Here is a 25,531-nt window from a genome sequence, read left to right as displayed (position 1 = left end):
TCAACGTTTAGAATTATTTTGTTTCAAAACCAAAGAAAACATGTCAAAATAAACAAAACTTAATTTCGAGCAGTGTTACCGAAAAAAAAATTGAATAATTTCAAGATTTCAGGGAATCTAAACATATTTTCTTCACTGGGGGAAAATGTGTGTGTGGTACACACATTTTCTTGAGGTTACAACAATCGCTCTGTGCTGAGATAATCTAGCTTTCTTTTCCCCCCCTCATTGAATGAAATCACGATGTCACATTGACCGAATCTGCATGTGTGCGGCGTTGAGGGAAACTTTATGCACTTAACACATCATGTTATGAATTTCACACATGCACCAGAAAATATAATCACACATGCTTGTTTTCTCGAGACAAGGACTTTTGAGGATGCCAAATACCTTGGATTGGAATTTTACTTTCACTGGTTCCTACTTACGTGAGTTTCATTCCTTTGACAGAGACTAAACGGATATATTAAAAAAAAAAAAGGTTTTTCTGATGAATTACTCCACTAGAGTCTCCTGGGAGACTCTCAACTTGTGGTCCCAAAAATAATTTCGGATACGAACTACTGTAGCACCGATCTAAAAAGCCGTTGAGCGTCACTCAACTTCTTCTTCTTCGATGCCTGCACGACTCAATATTTACTCTCCGTCACCGTCTCTTCCGGCTTCTCCTACGTTCTCTCGCTGACCGAGAACGTAAAATTTGCCAATGAGCTCATTCCGTAACCATAAGCATATCCCATACTAGTATCCTTTATGCAAGACGAAAAATCACTTCACAGTTTAGAATATTACTGGTTTAATAATTTCGTTAAAACACCAAACACAGCACGTTTATCTCTGCTGACAACTTCTAACACTATCCAAAACGAAGAATTTATCACAGTTTTAAAGTAACAACAAATTATTCCACAATTTCTACAGACGCCGAACACTGCACGTCTGTCTCCTGAAATGGCTGACGCCGTAAGACAAAGAATTGCATGAAGATGATCCCTAATTGGAAGATAATCGTGACGTAACTATCGGATGATAGGCTTCTGTGCGAAGATCAAAGAAAACCGAAATCTCAGCCGCAGCTGTGATTGTGGATTATCCAATCAAATAATTTACTTCGAAAACAAAGAGATGCACCAAGAAGAAATTATGGCTGACTTTCTTAATTTGGAATTTTGAAGAAGATTTTACGAAATAAAATTTTTAGCTTTCTTTTGAGGATTCCCTATGCCGAAATATGAATAAAAATAAACTGAGAATTATTAAAAAGGCTGGAATATACACTTATTTGTCTAAAATAATGATATATTCTTGGATAAATACGTAAAATATACAAAATATAATTAATAATCATGTAATCTTCATTGAAACGATTTACTTTACTAAAATTACACAAAATTTTCGACCTACGTTTTTCCTACTATAAAATAAAACAGTTTTCTTACATTCTAAATAAAATTAAAATTTCCCTTCCAATATACAAGGTGCTCAAAAGCACCGGGCCATGTTACGTTATGCTGAGCATAAGGTAACAATAATCATAAACAATAAGCCGATACTCTATAATAACCATCGCGTATTTTTCATCATGACTTTGTATGTGCTCTTGGCTTGAAACTAAACATTGCACGGTGGCTCAGTGGTGGAGCTCTTACCTCTGGTGCGCGGGGTCCCTGGTTCTATCTCCAGCCAAATAAGTTTGTGATGGACAACGTCGTGCCCGTGGATTTTCTCGGGGAACTTTCGATTCCTCCCATATTCTCATTCCACCAATTCTTCCATCATCATTCACTTGCCTTAATCATCCGTCTCCCTTAGCCTAAAGGGCATAATCGTTGGACGTTAAACTAAAAGATTTCATTTTATAAGAGAAGAGAAATAATTCTCATTCCACCAATTCTTCCATTAGCATTCACTTGCCTTAATCATCCGTCTCCCTTAGCCTAAAGGGCATAATCATGGGATATTAAACTGGGATATTATTTCATTTCATTTTTGGAATTAAACATTGCCTTAGCGTTGAGATAATTACTACTACAGTCATGTCTTAGTACGTAGTCGGGAGACATACTATAATGAATATCTTACAAGTCAAAATGGCCGGGTTACAAAAAATAAATAAATAAATAAGTAAAATAAAAAATAAATAAAAATAAAGATAAAATGAAATAATTTAATAACACTCGTTGCTCCCTCCAAGCTTTCGGCTCGTCTGCAAATTTCCTGCACGGCTAGCGACATATCTTGGCGTCATGTGCGAGGTAGCGACAACAATTAGCCTCATTATGAACTAACAAGAATTATCTTGACTGACAAATTAAGACGTCTTGCACCGTTTATAATAAGGCTTAAGAATTTCTAAATACATCTGCCTAGATGTTTATGCAACCTGTAACCCTTAAATGTTTAGCGTTACTCACAGACTGAAATGTTGTTGTAATATTATAAACAGGATGAAACAAAAAAATAAAAATTTAACGGTAAAGACAAGCAATATCCTTATAGTATGTCGTCTAGGTAAAAGTATATAAAAATCAATAACGTAAAGATTTTGACTACAGTGCGTTGACATTAAATAAGGGAAATCGGGAAGCACCATGGCGCGTAAACTACTTCCTACCATGCATCATTTAATGACAATCCAACAACTAAAAGCAACAGAGGAAATGAAATGAAATCTTTCAGTTTAACGTCCCACGGTTATGCCCTTTAGACTAAGGGAGACGGTAATTAAGACAAGTAAACGATGACGGAAGGATTGGTGGTATGACATTGTGGGAGGAAACGGGAGCACCCCGAGAAAACCTGCACGGACACGCTGTTGTCCACCACAAACTTACCTGACCGGGGATCGAACCAGATACCACATGCACCAGAGGTCAGCTCTCTACCAGTGAGCTACCATACTCTCCGAAACGCAACAGAGAGAGTACTAGTTGAAATAAGTATATAAACAGAACTAACAGTAGGTACTAGTAAAAATTGTATACAAATAACGTAGAGTTATTGGAGTTATTAGGCCTTCTGATACGAGACTTACTTGTATCCACAAATCCTTCTCCAGCGAATTGATCTCTAACGATGGAAGAGTGAACTTGAAGTATGGCCTCAAATTCTTGTACACATACACATGAGCACTGCATGCGATTGCAATAGCTGAAAATTATTATTATTATTATTATTAACTCAACGAGTTTATAGATCAAAACAATTTTATCACTTACAAAGCACATGGCATATTGTACGAGCGTAAGTAAAAAAAATTATCCGCTATTTTGACATAACTCTTTTTACATTCTTCATACTGATTGTTCTCGTTTATTTTATTATTATTATTATGCTGTTGTGGTCATGCATTAAAAGTTTGATCCTAATTCCTCCTCTTGTTTTCCTTTTATTGCAGATAAATCATGGCCGCTCCGTTAGAAGTTTGCACCAAAGAGGAATAACGAGTAGTGATCCGGTTTTTGTAGTTGGAAGGTGTATCAGGAAGTGCCACTTTATCAATAGTCACTCGTCTATCTAACACAACTGTCACGTGACACGCACAACGTTGTCATCATTTGTGGCCATAGATGGTCGTCCGGACCCTTCCTCGTGCGTAATACTTGTGCGACCATTTTTAAATTTTTCAATCCATTTGTAGACACTCTGCTGAGGCAAGGCACTGTGCCGAATCTCTTTGGTGGACTTTGGCCCCTGATCACTGCTCATTGTTCCTCTTTGGTGCAAACTTCTAATGGAGCGACCATGATCTATCTGCAACAAAAGGAAGACAAATGGAGGAATTAGGATCAAACTTTCATACCAAGACCGTCACAACATAACAATAAAATACACAAGAACATACGTCAGTATTAACAAAGTAAGAAGAGTTATGTCAAAATAGCGGATAATTTTTGATTTACCCTCGTACAATAATTCACATGCGTGGTCGAGAAACTAATCTCAATAAAATAGGAGTGTTTAACTACGATTAAATTTCTAGCTGGTTGTAAGGAAAATTCGATCAAATCTGTGAAAACTTTGTGTGAGGGACAAATTTTTGAAAAAGGAACAAAACCTTTGTAGCCTTAAGACATTGGCATGCATAAGGAGATCACTAAACTGAGTATTTACACTTATTTTGTATACTAACTATAGATGTTTACAAATTCATTTACTTAAGTCAAGAAGATTAACCTTGAAGTACTCCTGTCAGAGTGAAATTATCTTCAAATGCCAATCGATATTATGGGACAAGGCTCGAGTGCCTTTCATTGGGATAGTTCAAGCTTAAATTATGTTAAATTGATGGTAAATCATATATTCTAGTAGAGTACTTTAGTGGCATTAAAAAATTATGAAAATTTATAGATACGAGGGACGATCAGAAAGTAAGGTTACAAGGAGGATATTTCCGGAGTTTCAACTGTTGTAGAGGAAGGGGTAGTGTCCGGTAATTTCAATACATAGAGTTGGCAACTCTGAAGTTTCAGCCACCCGCCACCTAAGGCGCTAGTTGTAGGTATACACAAATGGTGACTCGTTTGGAAAACTTGTCTGGCGAAGAATCCGCTCAGTTATTCGATTTCTGTTGCCGACACATGTAACAGCAGCTGCTTTACGGAGAGACTGTAATGTCTCGTCAGCATGTTGCAGAACGATGTTGAAAGTTTGCGGCTGATAGAGAAAACGTCACCGACGACCAGCACAGTGGTCGACCCAGTACGACATCAACAGATTTGAACTGAGCTTGCGTGGAGGAGCTGATTTCAGGACAACAGCCCTCACCTCGCTCCAAGCGAGTTTAACTTGTTCCCGCACTTGAAGGAGCAACTAGGTGACCGTCGCTTCGCTTCAAACGAGAAGGTGGTTGAACACGCAAGGACAGGATTTTTACCAGGAGGGAATCTTCAAACTCATCCCACGATGCGACAAGTGGTGCTTCGACCGATACGGAGACTATGTCGAAAAATAACCTAATGTATGTACTATCCGTTGGCTGTATTGGTTGTATCAAATACTATATCCAAGTTTCACTGCAGGCTTTGTAACCTTACTTTCTGATCAATCCTCATACTTAAATAATTTACTATATGTACTATCTGTTGGCTGTATTGGTTGTATGAAATAATATATACATGTTTCACTGCAGGCTTTGTAACCTTACTTTCTGATCACTCCTCGTATGTACTATCTGTTGGCTGTATTGGTTGTATGAAATAATATATACATGTTTCACTGCAGGCTTTGTAACCTTACTTTCTGATCAATCCTCATACTTAAATAATTTACTATATGTACTATCTGTTGGCTGTATTGGTTGTATGAAATAATATATACATGTTTCACTGCAGGCTTTGTAACCTTACTTTCTGATCACTCCTCGTATGTACTATCTGTTGGCTGTATTGGTTGTATCAAATAATATATACACGTTTCACTGTAGGCTTTGTAACCTTACTTTCTGATCACTCCTCGTATGTACTATCTGTTGGCTGTATTGGTTGTATGAAATAATATATACATGTTTCACTGCAGGCTTTGTAACCTTACTTTCTGATCATCCCTCGTACCTGGATATATTTGATAACAGAAACTTCCTATAGAAAAGTTTCTACCTGTTCTTACGCTAAGCTCCAAATTATTCTATTAAAGCTAAATAGTGTATTATTTAATCAATAATTAATTAATGTCAGTCTATTTACAGAAGTTAATAAGGACAAATTAAGGAGATCCTTAAAAAAAAAAAAAGTGTCATGGAAGAAGTAAACCTGCAAACAGAGGATGTGCAAAGCTAGTTGGAGCATTAACAGTACAATTATATTAATTGACGCAGACAAGACTATGAGTACAACTTCAAGAAAGAGTCCCCCTGTAGAAAAAGTGATGTGGTGAAGGAACGAGAAAATGCAAGAAGCTAAAAGTGGGATGCTTCGGGAACAAAAGAAGATGAATGTAGCTTAAAGGCGGCTAATAAGGCAGCAAAGAGGGCAGTGGCTAGAGTAAACGCGCTAATCTCGGATGAAATGTGTCACAGTTGGAACTTGGAACATCAGATTGAGTGAAAAAGCTATTTAGGTTTACGGAATTTAGAGACACGGAAAAGATATTACTCATATTTGGCAAATAAAAGATGGCCAAGGATTGGTGGTTACCGATAAAGATAACATCAATGAAAGATAGGCCGGTTATTTCGAAAAGCTTTTAAATGAGGAAAATCAGAGGAAGGCTTTCTATCATGGAGCTCCAATCTTGGAGCAACATCAAGAAATGAAGTGAAGTGAAATCTTTAAGTTTTACGTCCCAAGCTTATGCCTGCTAGGCTAAAGAAGTCGGTGATGATGCGAAATGAAAGAAATGGTAGAATGAAGAAAGTGAGAGGAAACGGGAGAATCCCGAGAAAACTCACGCACACGGTCTTGGTCCACCACAAAGCTCAGTTGGCGCGAGCTGGTATTGAATCAAGAACCCCTTGCACTAGAGGTAAACGCTCTAGCACTGAGCCACCGCAGCCTCGTGGCAACATCCAGAATAAGCAGGAAAGACGTAGAGAAAGTGTTAGAGAAAATGATGACGGGAAAAGCGACAAGTGCAGAAGACATACCAGTAGAAGCATGGTACAATTTGCGGTCGGAAGGTATGGATATTGTATGGGATCCGATGCAAAAAAGTCTACGAACATGAAAAAAGCCAAGTCAATCGAGGAGAGTATTACAATACCTATTTTCAAGAAGAAGGGAGATGTACAGGACTGTGGAAACTGGAGAAGAATCAAGCTAATGTCACATGTGATGAAAATTTGAGAGAAAATTCTAGAAGAGCGATTCGAGTTATCGACGTGTAACTACAGTGAAACCTCCCTTAACGGACACCTCTCAATAACGGACACCTCCATAATACGGACAGATTTTTTTGTCCCGGCAAAAATATATGTTCTCTTACGGAACAAAACCCTCCCTTTTACGGACACTTTCAGATACGGACGCGGACAGTCCTTTTTTTCCCCAAACGTTTCAATAACCTCTTCATAACGGACAGGAATTGTTCTCGGTTCTGCGATATATTACAGTCTTTTCTCCATAAGTGTATTTCTCATGAGTGAACCATCAAACAGAACCGCTGAACTTGCATTTTTTCCCCGCAATAAACTGCTTTCTGGCGGAAATCCTAGAAAATTTTGAATAAGCAATAACACTCATGCAGGGTTAGTCGTAAGACCAGGAATTCTATGCGAAAAATCTTCCCTTCCCTAACAAATTTAATCCTTTTCGTCTGGACCTTGCATGTTTCCCGATAATTTCATAGATAGCAAAACAAACATTGTTTGTTTTACAATAATATTTTCAACGAGCAATGTTTCCTCTCTTACTTTTTCGGAAAATAAACCTTTTTCTTTTACTCATGATACTGGAACAAGTGTGGGTTGGAGTTTTCCGGCTTCCTTTTTCATTTTCTCTAAAAGGATATTCTTTGTGATTAGGCCTGGGTCAATAAACATATGCACCTCAAATAGCTTGCCTTTTCATCCATTCTGTCAACGAAGATGCCACGCCAGTACACAAACACACACACACACATGTTTCTTCTGTAATCGTACTGAGGATTTTTAGAGGACACTTGCTAATGAGTTTTATTACCGTTGTAGAGGAAAAAGCATGCCTTTTTCGTTAAACATTGCCCAGCAATAAAATGATTTAACAGAAATGAATTTCTCCTTCATCCCTCCCAGTAATTCAAATGTGTACTAAATAAGAGTATTTTCATATTGAATTTTACATATTTACGCTAATACAAAATGTATTTACTATATATTACAGCATACAATTACCGTTATGAGAAATTAAACTTCTGTAACCTCTCTATAACGGACACCTCTCAGTAACGGACAAAACTTCATGTCCCATTGGTGTCCGCTATTGAGAGGTTTCACTGTATACCATATAGATACCATTATGAAAGAGCGATCGTAGCGTTACTGAACAAAATTCCCCCACAATGTTTGATTATTTTTAGTCCATCGACGTTTTAAAAAAAAAAATAAATAAAAAAAAAATTGTCATCTAACCCTAATGTATCTTTTTTTCTCTCGCTTTGTTTCTGATTCTTAGTCAGACGAGAAACGGAGTGAGCAACTGAATCATTCTTGCTGTTACAAATTTAAATAAAAATATTAGTAAGTGTTGTTTTTAACATATTCTTTAACAAACTTAGTACCTGCAACTTTATGGAGAACATTACAACATTATCGTTCTGGCAGAAGTCATTAACGCCCTCAATCTGAGTTTTTAAAAGTCAATACAATAAACTGAACAGCGCAAGTGCAATCATGTGTAGCATAATATAAGATTAGAAAGAACATGAAATGCACATTGGCATTAATATTGTCAAACTGATTTTAGCAATGGTTATCCAACTTTGAAACAGCTACATTTCGAAAGTAATATTTTGAACTTAAATACTTTTGCCACAACGACGCCGAGAAAGAAAATATTTCAATAACAATTACCTGGTACCCGTGGTTCGCATGTGTCCATGTGAAAGGAAACAACTCCAGTTGGTACATCCACTATGGAGTTCTCGGTCATTAGAGACGTTCCTTTGTACACCTACATAACGAAAGTATCCATGTAACATACATTGAAATAATAATAATTTCTTCTCCACATATCTTAGGAAATTAGATTCAAAAAAGTCATGAAGTAGGGGTACCCTGTGTGAGAGGCAACCAGGCGATCCGTGTTCAAGTCCCACCACGGCTTCAACTCTTTTATTTATTTTATGTTACGGCACGAAACATTATTGAAAGTTAAATGTTAATGAAACAAAGTGGAAATAGTGTGAAGAAATAAAAATGAGTACACTGACATACTATCGAAATGTGTGAACGTCCATACTGCGCTACGAAATGGAAGCGGTCAAGGAGGCTCAGCTCCAATGCGCGTAAATTCCCTAGTGGCTACATGGTTAGCGTACCAGGCTACGGCACAGAAGATCCGGTGTCGATTTCTAGCAAGAGCTCATGTTGTTCGGATCCCATGTTTAGGTCCACGTCTGAACAGAACGCTAAACTCAAAACCAGTACTTATTTCTGTTTCTTCACACTATTCCTGTTTTGCTTCCATTCACATTGAACTTGCAATAATATTTTGCACCATAAAAAATAGTGGAACGCATGGTGGGTTTTGAACACGGATCACTTGGTTACCAGTCACATACATTACTACTATTCAAAGAAAAACAGTAGTAACTCTTCTGTTAGACAATTATCTTTTAATGTATCATGCGGTGTTGCCAGATCGTCGTATCTTTACCGGGTTCTACCGCCGAAACAAGGCCCCATAGTTTACAGGTCACATTATCTTTCCGTTTTCTTTCTACATCTAGTATTACCTCCCACTGAGCACGAGTTTTAGACCACCCGATATATATTGCATTTAATTGATTAAACAATCTGTATCTCACCTTCAATTTAATATTTGACGATCCAGTGCCTAGATCAACCACGATCAACTTGTAATCTCCATCGCTGTTGAGATTGGCCAGCGTCATACAGTGGCTGAATGTGTACAACGAAGCATTGGGATCGCTATGAGCGTCCAACCAACGATTAGCACTATTCATGGTTCTGTGGAAGAAATAAAACATGGTAACATAAAAACATGTACTCATTCGATTCTATCATTCGACATTTGAGAGAAAAAAAAATGCATTTCTGTGAACAATTCCAAGGAGAAAACATGATTTTTGTTGTTGTTGCGGAATTATTTCTATCGCTTAGGATTGAAAACTGCCAGGGACAAGAGGTTACGAGGGGCGTCCAATAAGTTATCTACCTCGGCAGGAAGGGAGGGGCGGAGCATAATGACGGCTGACACGCGCGCAATTTGAAGTCAGTCGGAGCAATGTAGTGGCTGTGAGCAGACTGTTTGTGTTACGCCGCGTAGCAAATGTTTGTGTGGACTTGAACTTCTTTGCACACGGCCCGGAAGGTTCACGCTCCCATTGCTGAGTGTGGTTTCCAAGTGTTGAATCATCCTCCCTACAGTCTGGACATGGATCCTAGTGACTATTTCCTCTTCCGAGACCTCAAGGAACATCTGCGGGGACGTTTTTCGTCGCACAACGAGGTCCAATAGGCTGTTTCCCAGGGTTTGATGGCCATGACAAAGACTTATTTTTTCTCTAGGATTTCTTCGCTGCCCACAATATACCGACGGTGCATAGACCTCTATGCGAACTACATCGAAAAACACTGATGACCAGGTGACCCTATCTGCATTATTTCCTGTCTAGTCTGATAACTTATTGGACACCCCTCGTCCAATGCCAACTTCTTATAATAGTTCGTAAATACTGGGATGTAGAACAAATTGATTTACTGTAAATGAATATTAATTACCTTAACCAAGTTTGATTTATACTTTGTAACATTTCGTCTCCAGAATTGCTACTGACATCGTCAAGCCAGTCTCTCAGACTATTTGCTGTTCAAGTAAGTACAGATACGGTTAAGACTGTCCAGTTCCTCAGTTTTATCCAATAATACCTGTTTAAACCATTTTATCTTCTTGTCTAGATCACAATATCTTTCTATTTGTAAAAATATCAAATGAGTAATTATATAGCAACAAGTACCGCACTTAAAAAGAAAAGCTTTCAATTCAATAAAAATATCAACCGAAAGTGGCTGCTCTTGTACAGTGTGTAAATAAGCATACTTTAACTTACCGACGTGTGTGTTTTAGGAAGATGGACGTAAATATGTTTATATACTAAAGTGCGAGGGACATTGAAAATGTTCCTGGAATGCTGTTGTAGTTCTGGCATTTATGATGCAATTACAACGAATCTCGTGCATCTTGTCTAATTCTGATTTAACAAGTGTAAACACGTCTTAACACCAGTGTACGAATAGTGTAGCTCAACGGAAGAGTGTAGTGATCAGTTGGTGCAATTCCACAGATCGAGCAACGCACAAAGTCAAGTTCATGTGCAAATTGGGGAAAATCTGATTTGGAGACTTTGATAGCCTTAAAAACAGTTTAGCACCATCGGATGTTTGGCTCTTCCCAAGCTAAAATTGGGGCTTTTTCCGTTTCACCAACGCAGAAGAGATCAAAACCGATGCGACGGCTGCGCTTCGCAAGATATCACAAGAGGCCTTTCGTCAGTGTTTTCACCAATCACAAGAGCGGAGAAACAAATGTGTGTGTGTTCCGAAGGTGATTAAGTAAATTATGATTATGATGATGATTTTTGAGTTTAACGTCCCGTTCAGCAGCGAGGCTATATGAGACGTGGACCTACTGATTAGCGTGGAATCCGAACCACATGAGCTCCCGCCGGGAATCGAATCAAAATAGATGGTTAATTATACTGAGTACATCGTTAGCGTAGCACGTATGTTACTGACAGTTTCATAATAACAATAGTAACGAAACCACATAGCGACAGAATGGGAAAGTAGTTGTCAGAGAATCAAAAACCAGTCACACGTATAAAACTGGAATTTCATAGTACCATACTTTACCACAAGAAGAGTAAATTATCAGTACATAATAAATAATCTCGCTTTCTTCATAGTTTATATTTAAAACAAAGGAATCCAGTTCTTTTATTAAGTAAATAGTGGTATATATCAGATTGTTCTATGATTGTCTCTAGTATTCTGTACTTTCTTCTTTCCACACTCTGACGACGAAAGTGTTGTGGCTTGAAGACTAGAATTAAATCATACTATACTAATGGAAGGAGGAAACAACCTTTTTATTTATTTATTTATTTTATTTTACACTCCAAATCCTATATATGTGAGAATTCTAACGTAAAGAGTGAAAAGTGACTGACTAAACTGGAACTCGAACCCGGGATCCCCAGCGACACAGTGCCGTAACCCCTACGCCACCCAATCCGCTTCCCAGAACAGCCAATCACTCACTCTCTCACTCTCGAGGTCGGTGCTCTCATCTCGGACAATGTGGGTTGTACCACAGCCCCCTGCTGTGATTAGACAATACTGTGTCCATATACCGAGCACCTTATCATGGTTAAAAATTTCATATATACTAATAAAAAGAGGAAACAATTCGTTAGAATTCGTACCTCTAGAGGTTTTGATCTGTAAAATAATAATAATAATAAAATCGGTTGTTTCCTCCGAACAATCCAATCACAGCAGGGTCTGTGGTAAACTCATGTCTTCCGAGAGTGAGAAACTAAGTGGCTGTTCTGGGAAGTAAACTGGGTGGCGCAGTGGTTAACGCATCGGCATGGCATGCCGAAGGTCCTGGTCCAGTCAATCCCTTTTTCGCTCTTTACGTTAGAATAAATCATACTATGTACTATCTTTTAGTTCTATGGCTATTTATTTATTTATTTATAGAGGGTTAGCTATAATGCCTGTTCCTCGCACAGGCAGAAAAAGTTTATGGAAAGTACTTAAATCCGTTCATTAGGTTACGCATTTGGATTATATTTGAGTTTAGCATCCCGTTCAACAGTAAGGCTATATGAGACATACACCCACAAGTTTAACCGAACCACACGAGCTTCCATCGGGAATCGAACCCGGGTCTGCCTTCCTAAAGGCGCGTACGCTGTTCCGCATATTGACACACATTTCAATGAAAGTACAATAATATAAATCCGTAATATCAATTCCTTTCCACTTTCGACACTGATGAGGCTGAACTTGCATTTAAACGGAATCGAGAATGTCAGTATTCACCTCAGCGACGCCGAAAACTATGCATTGGATACTAATATTGGTCGTTTTCGATTATTTTGACATGTCACCCCCGTTGCGAAAATGTGACAAAGCCTAATTTAGGCCAGGGTTTGCTCACATAAAAAAAAAAAAAATCGAAATCTGTGCAGCGCCATAGCAGAAGTTAATGAGCAAACGGTGTTACGTTCCTTTTTACGAGGAATGATCAGAAAGTAAGGTTACAAAACCTGCAGTGAAACGTGTATATATTATTTCATACAACCAATACAGCCAACAGATAGTACATACGAGGAGTGATCAGAAAGTAAGATTACAAGGCCTGCAGTGAAACGTGTATATATTATTTCATACAACCAATACAGCCATCAGATAGTACATACGAGGAGTGATCAGAAAGTAAGGTTACAAGGCCTGCAGTGAAACGTGTATATATTATTTCATACAACCAATACAGCCATCAGATAGTACATACGAGGAGTGATCAGAAAGTAAGGTTACAAGGCCTGCAGTGAAACGTGTATATATTATTTCATACAACCAATACAGCCATCAGATAGTACATACGAGGAGTGATCAGAAAGTAAGGTTACAAGGCCTGCAGTGAAACGTGTATATATTATTTCATACAACCAATACAGCCATCAGATAGTACATACGAGGAGTGATCAGAAAGTAAGGTTACAAGGCCTGCAGTGAAACGTGTATATATTATTTCATACAACCAATACAGCCATCAGATAGTACATACGAGGAGTGATCAGAAAGTAAGATTACAAGGCCTGCAGTGAAACGTGTATATATTATTTCATACAACCAATACAGCCATCAGATAGTACATACGAGGAGTGATCAGAAAGTAAGGTTACAAGGCCTGCAGTGAAACGTGTATATATTATTTCATACAACCAATACAGCCATCAGATAGTATAACACAACCAGCGAACGAGTGCGGGCGGCAGGTTTTGGAACTAAAATGCAAGCAGCAGTGTTTCTAACCGGACTACTTGTAATAAATCTATCACAGTTCTTTCTGTCTTGTTCGTAATAAACCACTTCCCGCATAAAGTTTTCAAAATGTGGCAGAATTATCGTTTATTTAAAAAAAAAAATACTAAACCATGCTAAATAATGACAGGGATTAGACAAAGTTATTTTTATGTACCATCTCAATCAGGGGTGGACCCAGGACCCCTGGGGAGACGGTTAGAAGTGTTGCATTGACGGCGGAGGGGGAGCGATTAAAATGGGGTGTCTGATAATTGAAGGTTCCTTATAACTCCAGTAAAATTCAGACAAAATCTCTGAATTACGTAAAAAAGAAAACATACAAAATACATTTTCAGGGTAACTCTTACAGCCATTAGGTTATTCTAATATTAATGTTACTTCTGAAATTGATTAGAGCGAATATGTATTTGAATAACAAAACCACTTTCATAAGTTTTTCAAAGTATCAAGTTTGAAAAGAACGAAGTTTGTCTTCCATTGTTATCTCATTGCTCAAAGATACTGGTGATGAAGTAATGGCTGGAAATCAATCGGCCGTTTCTTACATCAATTTATAAAGAAGATGAGTGCCAATGTTAGATATGTCAGTTCAGTATTAAAAAAAAAAAAAAAAAAAAAAAAAAAAAAAAAAAAAGCCACTCAACCTCTTGCAACCATGTGTAGCGCATTTTAATACTTACACTTGAAATAAAAATAGAACTGAATAAAGACGATTGACTTTGCCTTTGAATTTCATATGTGAATAACATATAGGCTTTTCAGATAGAGGACAGGGAGGAGCAGGTTTTATTAAACAAGACCGTACATCTGATATGTTTGAACTATAGGCAACTTGTGTTTACGGGCTAAACTCAGTCCTCTGAAGTCAATCGACAAATACCTTTAAGATGTTCAACAGAATAACGTATCAGCATTATTATATACTACAGACACAAATATAACACTAGGCTCCCAAGTTTCAAAATTATATTGTGTGTGAAAACAGTTAGTAGATTTAATTCTTTGTGGCCTGATAGCTAAAACCTAAGAGAAATTCAGAGTTAGCCCAGAGGTAATTTCTTTCCTCATAAATAAAATTTATTGTGTGCTGAAGCAATGATACTCTTACACTACCCATACGCTGATGTTTTATCAATACTTATATTCGAACTCTACCAAAGGGTTGGATTTCTATAATGATCCTAAAAGAAGGATTCACTGACCAAATTGTACAAATCAATCCCTAAAGGCAAGCTATCCAATCCCACAAATCTTTAAAAAAATGAAGGAAAAATTTCTTCATCTCCTTTTTCCCCAAAGGGTTCACATTTCTCGAAAAAAAAAATGAAATTTCTTTATTTTAACGTCCCATGATTATGTTGTTTATGCTAGAGGAGACAGATGATTAATGAAAGTGAAGGATTGTAAAATTAAATTTTGTTCTCTCAATGGGAATCAAACCCAGAACCACATACAATAAAAGCACATGCGCTAGCCAATAGACCAGCGGAAAGGACTTTCACAGTTCTCGAGAGGAAACGTTTCGAGATTCCTCCCTGGCTAAAACTCGAAAAAATAATTTATTTGTCAATCGATAAACATACACTTAAACAGCAGCATCATGAGCCTTAACCTTAACTTGATTTAAACTTACAGTTACAAGATATTGCGCAAAACTCTAAGCTATCAACCCAAAATTAATTTTTTAGTCACTGACATTGTCATTCCTGCGTTTTACAGGCTGCTACTGTTTTATAATGAAATCGAATAAAACGTAATCAATTTTTATACAATCTGCTTAATACACGGTAGAAGCTCACTGAATTGTCAACTGTGCTATGTTGTTCTTAAATTGGAATTTCCATTCATAAATCACTATTCACAATACATCTGCATTACTTCAGGGATGGTTCACTACAATACATACATAAGTTACGGCGTTTTTTATTAAGCGTAAAGAGATTAGACTATGCACAACATCTAAACTGCAACTTTAAAAAACCGTTGGATACACTGCAAAGTGAAACTCTCCGCTCCCCTGTCCCACCGCGCTTGCCAAGAAACTGATGTAAACACAACAGCAGCGCCATCCTCCCAAAACCGCACAGCTATCCTGGTCAGGTTATACATACGAGGAATGATCAGAAAGTAAGGTTACAAGGCCTGCAGTGAAACGTGTATATATTATTTCATACAACCAATACAGCCAACAGATAGTACATACGAGGAGTGATCAGAAAGTAAGGTTACAAGGCCTGCAGTGAAACGTGTATATATTATTTCATACAACCAATACAGCCAACAGATAGTACATACGAGGAGTGATCAGAAAGTAAGGTTACAAGGCCTGCAGTGAAACGTGTATATATTATTTCATACAACCAATACAGTCAACAGATAGTACATACGAGGAATGATCAGAAAGTAAGGTTACAAGGCCTGCAGTGAAACGTGTATATATTATTTCATACAACCAATACAGCCAACAGATAGTACATACGAGGAGTGATCAGAAAGTAAGGTTACAAGGCCTGCAGTGAAACGTGTATATATTATTTCATACAACCAATACAGCCAACAGATAGTACATACGAGGAGTGATCAGAAAGTAAGGTTACAAGGCCTGCAGTGAAACGTGTATATATTATTTCATACAACCAATACAGCCATCAGATAGTACATACGAGGAATGATCAGAAAGTAAGGTTACAAGGCCTGCAGTGAAACGTGTATATATTATTTCATACAACCAATACAGCCAACAGATAGTACATACGAGGAGTGATCAGAAAGTAAGGTTACAAGGCCTGCAGTGAAACGTGTATATATTATTTCATATAACCAATACAGCCAACAGATAGTACATACGAGGAGTGATCAGAAAGTAAGGTTACAAGGCCTGCAGTGAAACGTGTATATATTATTTCATACAACCAATACAGCCAACAGATAGTACATACGAGGAGTGATCAGAAAGTAAGGTTACAAGGCCTGCAGTGAAACGTGTATATACTATTTCATACAACCAATACAGCCAACAGATGGTACATACGAGGAATGATCAGAAAGTAAGGTTACAAGGCCTGCAGTGAAACGTGTATATATTATTTCATACAACTAATACAGCCAACAGATAGTACATACGAGGAGTGATCAGAAAGTAAGGTTACAAGGCCTGCAGTGAAACGTGTATATATTATTTCATACAACCAATACAGCCATCAGATAGTACATACAAGGAGTGATCAAACTAGTTCCATTTTCCAAACTAGTTCCATTTGTGTTTACGTACGACTAGCGTAGTACGTGGCGGATGGCTGAAACTTTGCACAGTTGCCAACTCCATGTATTAAAATTACCACACACCTCATTCCTCTATAAGAGTCAAAACTCCGGAAATATCGGCCTTGACCTTAGTTTATGACCCTTCTTCGTATTTACATAGTTGTCTAGAAAAGCATTTCGTTGTTTCTAAAACGAGTATATACTTTTTTGTTGCAGTATACAATGATATTGTAATTACAAAGTGACACCATTTAAGTTTAAGGCGGAACCGGTACCATAGTTCTTGAATGCAGCTACCGATATAATATGGTGGGAAACGAACTCCACTGTGAGGATTAGTCTTGCGTGATGACCTGTGTACCCGGATTGAAGCCCTAGTTGTAATTCGGTATCAACGTTACAGTGAATCTTCATTATGAACCAATTTTTGAAACATTCATTTTAACTTGCGAAATGAAGTTACGGAAGTGTATTTAGTTTTCATTTTTACGTTTTCTTTCATTTTACGTTGCAATAGGCCCTTTGTTAACGTTTGAACCTCATCTGTGGGAACTGGAGTGATAACACACTCTCATAGACTTTGTTTATACGTCACGAAAATGCTTCAGTTAATGAGAGTGCATGCGTAGACGAAATGAATAAAATTTATATGAAACGAGGGGTTCAATAGTATTTTTTACGCCTGGGTTATAGACTTGTGGGCGGTGCTTCGTCTGAGAAGCAGGAAGAAAGATGCGTCATTGCAGAAGATGGCCGATAAATAGAAGGATCTGTCATAAGTTCTATTTAATTATTTGTAAAGAATCTTTTTTCCTTTTTTCTTTTAATTTAACCTATATACCGTGATGTAAATATGTAGATGTATGCTTAGGGAAGAAAGAAAGTACACTAATTGAATCATATGTGTAATTTCTTCAATATTTTCTTCGGTGCTCGTTATGTGCATATCACTGCCATATCAATGTTATATTATGTTTTTTACAGTGAAATCAAATTGCGAAAGTACATTGTTTTCAATATAACTCTTAATATTGTGGTTTATTACGGTTGTTTGTAGCGAGGTTGGAAGAAAATTTCGTTTTGTTTGATTTACATCACAATTTACATCGTAACAGCAATTGTATGTATGTGGATAGCTTTATATGGACTCAAGTTGCTATTGGCAAAGCTGTCAATGTACAGGTGCCGGCTGGATCTCATGTTCAATTCCCGAGCTTGTTTGTTTCTTTTGCCATCCATAGTAATCATAACAACGTTAACAGTTAATTCCGTCCCTCATAATTTCAGTGTTCCATAAGGACTAAAATACGATTTAGTTAACACATTTCCTAACAGACAGTAGTTACATCGCTATAAAGGCGGTCTGCGGAGTGTGTTCATAGGGCGTCTACTAAAATTCCAAAATGAAATTTCGTGACCTTTTCTTTACTAAATCATAAAACTTTCTAATATTTTCAAGAGCGAATTTGGGTGAATGCGATTAAAACGTACTTTGCTTGCGATTTGGTAGCGTCTAAAGCCGACCATAGACATTTTTGGTGGTGAACTTTGACGTTTTATAGAGCAAAATTTTCCAATCTGTACTTACCTTTAAACAGAAAAAAAAAAAAAAAAAAAAACGTGACTTTCATGACCATTTTCTGATTTCGTGACCGATAGACACCCTGGTTCAGAAAAGAGCATTCAGCGAGAATTCTATTATTTGACTACCGAGAAGTCTCAATTCAACTTTTTAAAAATTTTAGGTCTACGCAAAAGACACTGAATACAAAAAAGATTATTCGGTGAAGAATATTCACAATCAAAGAAGCAATTCTTATAGTCATGTTAACCCATAGTCATGGGCTGAGATGAAATATCGGTTTATAGGACTGAAAATGCTAAAAAAAATAATAAAATTAATTTTTAAAAAAAGTAATAAAACTTTCTATTTGTAGATTTATATAGTACATCACATAATTCACGGCTGAAAATGCAATTAAATTAATTCAAAAACTGAGGTTTTCTTTTTTCCGAGACATCCTGATACATGTCGACGATGGAATTCCTTTCTTTATTTATTATATATACTTGATGTATGCAGATAGTACATACAAAATACATTTCATGAGGTTAAAAAAGAAAGAATAAAGATTTGAAAACAAATAACAAACAAACGAATAAACAGGATCCTATAAGATTTCGTTCAGTAGTTCTTCCGAAAAGTTTTTTTTTACTAGTTTTTTTAAACATCTTTTCAAAAGTCTAAAAGGAGGCGAAAGGTTAAGCACTGTGTTGCCGTCCCAATTTTAGGAAATCTACCGGGATGATTGCAGAATTTATTTTGATTTGTGAAGAAGAGTGAGTGAAAGTCAGGTGAGGAGAATAGTTAAAGTTAAAAAAGTAGTTATTCTTGATGTTGTAAGCGGTACTATATGTGCAGGCGGAAGGGACTATTTGGCGGAGAGGTACACTTGTTATGATTTAGTCGCGGGAAATGCAGTATGGAAATCCCGCGTATATATCTACACGATTGTACACGGTTTTCTACTGGAAATTGGAAAAGTTTACACGTTTCTGTTAATACAACCAAATCCAGCACATTTGGTACTTTTTTCGGATCGCATTTAGTAGTGTTTTATGCCATATACTATGTTTTGTGCTAACATTGTTTGTATATAACCTCCATCACTGACGCGCCTACTCCCTACGGACGCACCCCTCTTCTGCACTCCTGCCCTGACTAGGTTAGACAGCATTTGTAGTTTTTAGTGGACACCTAGCACGTTCGTTAGTGTCTTTGTGCTTATCGCATACGTGCACTGAAGTCCTCCTAAAGCGAAACTGCACAGAGGAATGCAAGTCCACACGCCCATCGATTCCGGAGTAGTACTTGAGCCAGAGTTCTACCAAGTGATTTGGAGAAGAAACTAAATAATATTCATATATATATTCGATTTCCTGTAAAAGTTTACACGCTTGTTTTCGAGATGTAACCTACTCTAATTTAGTACATTTTGAAACTTTCTTTTTATTATTGATTTTCCGTGTTGTCAGGCGATACAGTGCTAATGCCGAAGCGAGAGCTAACCCATTTCCGGTACTAATTCTGTATGTTTAGCTTCAGTCGCAGATATACACATTGTACCGAAATTAGGCAAGATGTAGATTATCTCTCAGAGTGATGAACCAACAGGTGGACTGTAACAAAATTTCAGTTAGTTATTGTTTGTAATAAACCTGCATAAATATATTTATAAATGTAATCCTTTTTAGTATTAAAGCATGTTAGTATTTGTCTTAAAAATCCATTCTAAAGGTTTCTTTAATTTTATGATTATATTAATTTTACGTGGCATAAAGACACTCGTTATAGTTTTAACTTATTTTGTAGAAGTAACCTCGTAAAAACTCCTGCGATTAGGTATGCTTGTAAAAAGAAAAATACTGTGCAGGGATACTTTTGGCGCACCACTCCAACTGTTGAAAAATATAATTCTTTCAATATTTTTTTCCATATTATCCCCTAAAAGATTTGCAGTGGGCGCCATGAAAATAAGTCACTTAGCATATATAAATTCAAGGGGGCCACCAGAAGTACTTGTTGAAAAATTACAATTATTTTACGATTTGCGTATAAATACGGTTTTCGAATGTATGGCTTAAAAATTAGTGCAAAAAACAAACTAATCTGTGCTAGGTGGCCACCAAAAAAGCATAAAAGTTATTTAACCGAATGGCGGGGGGGGGGGGAGAGAAACAAATGAGCAAGTGCGACAGCACGGAGATGCGTCCAAAAGGAACAGGCGCGTCAGCGATGGTGAATATACATATAAGCGAGGGTAGAAAAAACTAGATGGTTTTACACAAGAAATATTTCATCATCCACCGGCATATGGAAGACTAGACGGAAGGCAAAAGAACATTCAGATTTAGGATGCCGATGGCGCTGGAACTATTTTAAAAAAAAATCCACAAAAGTAGGTTATCCGAATGTGCCGTATGCTTCTCTTACGGAGAATTAAGTGCTAAATGTATGTACATTAATTGGTATTTCGAGGCTAGGGTTTTGGTGTAGCTTTGGCGCACCACATTTTGGACTGGTAAAATAGTTTGTATGAAAGCACACATTTCTGTAGGTGACAGAATTTTATACAAAGTAATACACCTGTATTTTAGATTTACAAGTGTAGAGTTACTAGTGTAAAATCATTACAGGTGGGTTACGATGGATAAAATAAGTGAGTGTATATGAAAGATGGCTCTATTAGATGTTATCTTCCACCGGCTGTGTATCTCTATAAAATATACTGACACTGTATTTTATGTTTACAAGTGGAGCGTTACAAGTATGAAACCATGATAAGTGCTATCTCGTATCTTTGCCAAAACCCACTTGTTTTCACTATCCTCGCTTACGCGTATACCCACCACAACTGACGCGCCCGCTCCCTTCGGACGCACCTCACCTTTACCCTTCGCTGACTCGGTTTGATACCTTTCGTGTTTTATAGTGGCCGCACAAGTTGATTTGTCTTTTTGCATTCTAGTTCTTATGCCATACACCCGAAAGTCGTATTTATGAATAAATTGAAAATGAGTCGTAATTTTTCAACAATTTCTTGTGGTGGCCCCCTTGAATTTTATCTATGCCAAGTGAGATATTTTCATGTCGCCCAGTGCAAATCTTTTAGAAGACAATAGGAAGGAAATTAGTGAAAGAATTATAATATTTCAACAATTATTTCGAGTGCTGCGTCAAAAGTAAACCTCCACGGAGATTTTTTCAGTTAAGCAACTTTCGTAAGTACCCTTTAGTCTTTATCCTTAGAAGTACACATTTCAATTTCTATTTTGCACATTAAATGTGCGCCTGACTAATCTAAATTACCACGAAATTAGTATTCACGACCCAGATAGTTTCGTCGCACAATAATTTGAAACTGATGAATACAACGCCTCTAAAATTAAAGAAAAAAAATCTTTGAGATTTCCGTCCCACGATTATGACGGTTAGGCTAAAGGACACGGTGCTGATGAGGAATGAATGAAATGGAAAACCCCGAGGAAACCCATGCACACGGTGTTTGTCTACCACAAAGTTCATTTGGCGCTAGCTGGGATCGAACCAGGGAGCCCATACACCAGAGGTGAACGCTCTATCACTGATCCACCGGGGCTCCTGCCCCTTATATTAAAATGAAAAAATGAAATGAAATCTTTTAAGTTTTACGTCCCACGTTTATGCCGGTTAGGCTAAAGGAGACGGTGATGATGAGAGATGAGTGAAAAGGTGGAATGAAGAAAGTGGGAGGAAACGGGAGAACCCCGAGAAAATCCACGAGCACAATGTTTGTCCAGCACAAAGTCCACAAGGCGCGAGCTGGGATCGAACCCCCCTTATATTAATTCGTACCTATTTATTATTATTTTAAATGACATTACCCTTTTACGTCAATTATCAGTTTCAAGAGCGCTTATCAAGCTGAACACAAAAACAATGAAGTAATTTGAAACTACGACTTTGTTCACTTTGTAAGAAAACTAAAACCGTAATTATCAACGCTTGCACTTATTCTACTCATTATTGACAACTAGATAAACAACATTCCAAACTTTGCAGTTTGCATCTTCTTCTTCAAGTCAGAGACAGCCGTGCCAGAGCAGAGAACAAAGAGGTATTGATATTATTTCTTCTCGTAACATAGTTTTGCTCTCCGTTTTTTTCTGCAAGCAGTTCATACAACTGAATATACACGTGGAATCTGAAGGATGTCCCACAAATTTCCATACATAGAAAAATAAACATCACTAAACGTAAAACATGCATACAAAACATGCAAAAATCAATGATAACTGGCATGCTGACTATCCCAAACTAAAATAAAGATTTTGCATTGCGTTGACGAAAACTGTTGCGGAATGGAACATTTGAATTCAACTTACCTATTTTCTCTTTTCAAAGGGTTTTCTATTTAAGCATGTTGCAAATATGTGTTTTCTTTCAGATTAACACCCAGGATTACACCCTTTAAGCTAAGGGAGATAGATAATTAAGGCCAATGATTTATGATAGAAGAATTAGTGGAATGAGAATGTAGGAGGAAACGGAACTATCACAAGAAAACCCAAGCACACGATGTTGTACACCGCAATCTTACTAGGCTAGGGATCAAATCAAGGACCTCAAGCATCAGAGATAAGCACTCAATCACTAAGCCATTGTTCTCTCTATATGTATATGTAATGGAAGAACACAAGTTTGAACTTTTCGATAAGTATATTTGGTATTCTCCCTCAATTAAACCAGGACATTGTATTTATTCCCTCTTTAAAAATCCTGGAAATCTTTTTATATGAATCAATTTAAATAGGTATAATGATTGGGCAATGAATGCTTAGAGAAAAGTGAACAACACGATATATAGTATCGAAGATCCGTAACTTGAAAAGAGAAACAAAATAAGTTAGAAAACTTAATCAAGATTTAGAAAGATTACATTACAATTGAGAAATGGTGTGCTATTTTGTGAATAATAATGATAATATTTACATTTAAAACTTCTAACTTTCAAGATTGTCATGATGACACATGCTATTTGCTGATTATGAACTTCGGAAAATTTATTGTGAAATTAACTAGAGACCAGTTGTAAATCACTTGTCAAGTAAGGATATATGTTAGTTAAGTAGAGCTAGATATTCATAGAGCATACTTTAGACTTAATTTTTCTAAGAATGGACAATAGGAAAGGTTTTATTAGCCAAGTTACATACTACGAAAAAAAAATTGTGTTACTCGAAAAATTCGTTAATCAGAACAATTAATATATAAACTCCATTATATTAATCATCAAAATCTCCGTAGAAGGTTCAATACCAAAATTCTCGGGGTATGAGAAACTTACTACACTGTAAACAGGTAAAGTGGTTCAATGAAAGAGCGGTCACCTCTAGTATGAGAGATCCTTGGTTCAATCCAAAACCATGTGAATTCCTGGTGGACAATAATGTCTCCATGATTTTTCTCGAAGTTCTCCGATGTCCTTCTACATTCTTGTTCCACTTACTATTTCACAATCATTTGTTTTAATTAATCACCCGTCGGCCTATGTTTAGTTAAAGTGGTGCAGCCTTATTTTCGAACAACTTATAAAATTCCGCTTATTTCTGTTAATATTTTAGCAGAAGGGGTCCAGAAGCACGTAAAAAACAAAATTTACAGGAGAAATGGATGATGCAAGTGCTTAAACCTAACATAACGTAACAAAATCTAACCTAAGATAACCTAAACTTACAGAAGCTAACCTAAACTAACCTAATATTAGTAGAAATAAGCGAAATTCTTTCATTTTTTGGAAAATTATGCTGGGCCCCTACACTAACATAATGTAGCATAAACTAAACTAACCTAACCGAAACTAACCTAAACTCACCTAAACTAACCTACCCTAGCCTAAACTAAACTAATGTGAACAGAAACTACCGTAGTTGTAACATTTTTTTAATTAGAAACAATTGCTGGACCTCTTCTGCTAAACATTAGTCAATATTAGGTTGTTAGGTTAAGTTAGTTTAGTTAATTATAATAAACTAAATTAAATGGTTATAATTAATTAAATAATCAATTAATAAATAATAATAATAATATAAGTTGTAGTAGTAGTAGTAGTAGTATTGATAATAATTATATTGTCTATGGAAGATACTTGAAGAGAGTACTCGAAACTACACACCGGATTTGGCTCGACTTGACTCGAATTTGAATTGAGTTGGGTGAAATTTTTCGAGCCGAGTTCTCGGGTCGAGCTCAAAGATATCTGTTTCGAGTTTCAAAGAAAACTCGCTCGAACTCGCTCGTGCCCAACTCTACGAGTAACGCAGAATGGCATTTTAGTCAATGTTACGTTATTTGAAAATGTTCATAAAGCTGTCAAGTAAAACTTTTGTAATAATAATAATAATAATAATAATAATAATAATAATAATAATAAGCGGTAGTAATAGCAGTACGGAAACTTAAAGTATTAACTTTTTCTTTCACATAATCAAACTTTCGGACCTAAAAGTAACGCGTTATTTTCGAAGTAAAGTAACAGTTACTTTTTGGGACAAATAATACGTTACATTTTAAGAGAAAGTAACGTAACTTGTAACGCGTTACATTTTTACAAGTAACTTACCCAACACTGAGAAAGAGCATAGAAAACTTTCCTCATAGTTTGCTTGTGTGTTTTCTTTAAATTTAAAATAATTGTATTCTACACAAACTTGTGGAATTTTAGTAAGTACATAGATTTTCAAATTATTAAATTTATTCCGCCTTATGTAGAGTCGTTTTGACGTCTACACGAGAGGAATGGAATTGAATATGTTTATAATATCAACTGAAACCAGTTTAATTTGTCAGCGTCATCTTCTCAACTGCTTCCTTTAAATCAGTGATCACCAAACCGTCTATCGCGGGCTACTAGTACGTAACTCGCGGGGACATTTTCGGTAGATCGCGTTAACGATCCGATTGACTAGCCTTGATTCCTCCACTGAGCTGACGACAACAACTGCTTGTTT

The 25,531-nt window shown here is 36.8% G+C and overlaps 1 protein-coding gene across 1 annotated transcript in view; it reads right to left on the bottom strand.

Moving 5' to 3' along the window:
- BBS1 (Bardet-Biedl syndrome 1) overlaps positions 1-22,598 on the bottom strand; it is a 56,794-nt gene extending 34,196 nt beyond the window's left edge. The window contains exons 1-4 of the mRNA XM_081741254.1: positions 22,406-22,598; positions 9,445-9,607; positions 8,489-8,588; positions 3,038-3,153 (exon numbers count right to left, since the gene is read on the bottom strand). Of these exons, the coding sequence (XP_081597380.1) occupies positions 3,038-3,153; positions 8,489-8,588; positions 9,445-9,603 (375 nt within the window). The 5' untranslated portion in view covers positions 9,604-9,607; positions 22,406-22,598. The remainder of the gene's footprint in view (positions 1-3,037; positions 3,154-8,488; positions 8,589-9,444; positions 9,608-22,405) is intronic.
- Positions 22,599-25,531: the final 2,933 nt, after the last annotated feature.

Source organism: Thermobia domestica, chromosome 15 (assembly GCF_964235325.1).
Source record: "Thermobia domestica chromosome 15, izTheDome1.hap1.1, whole genome shotgun sequence".
In the NCBI taxonomy this organism is placed as follows: domain Eukaryota; kingdom Metazoa; phylum Arthropoda; class Insecta; order Zygentoma; family Lepismatidae; genus Thermobia; species Thermobia domestica.
This window is presented reverse-complemented; position numbering and strand designations above follow the sequence as displayed.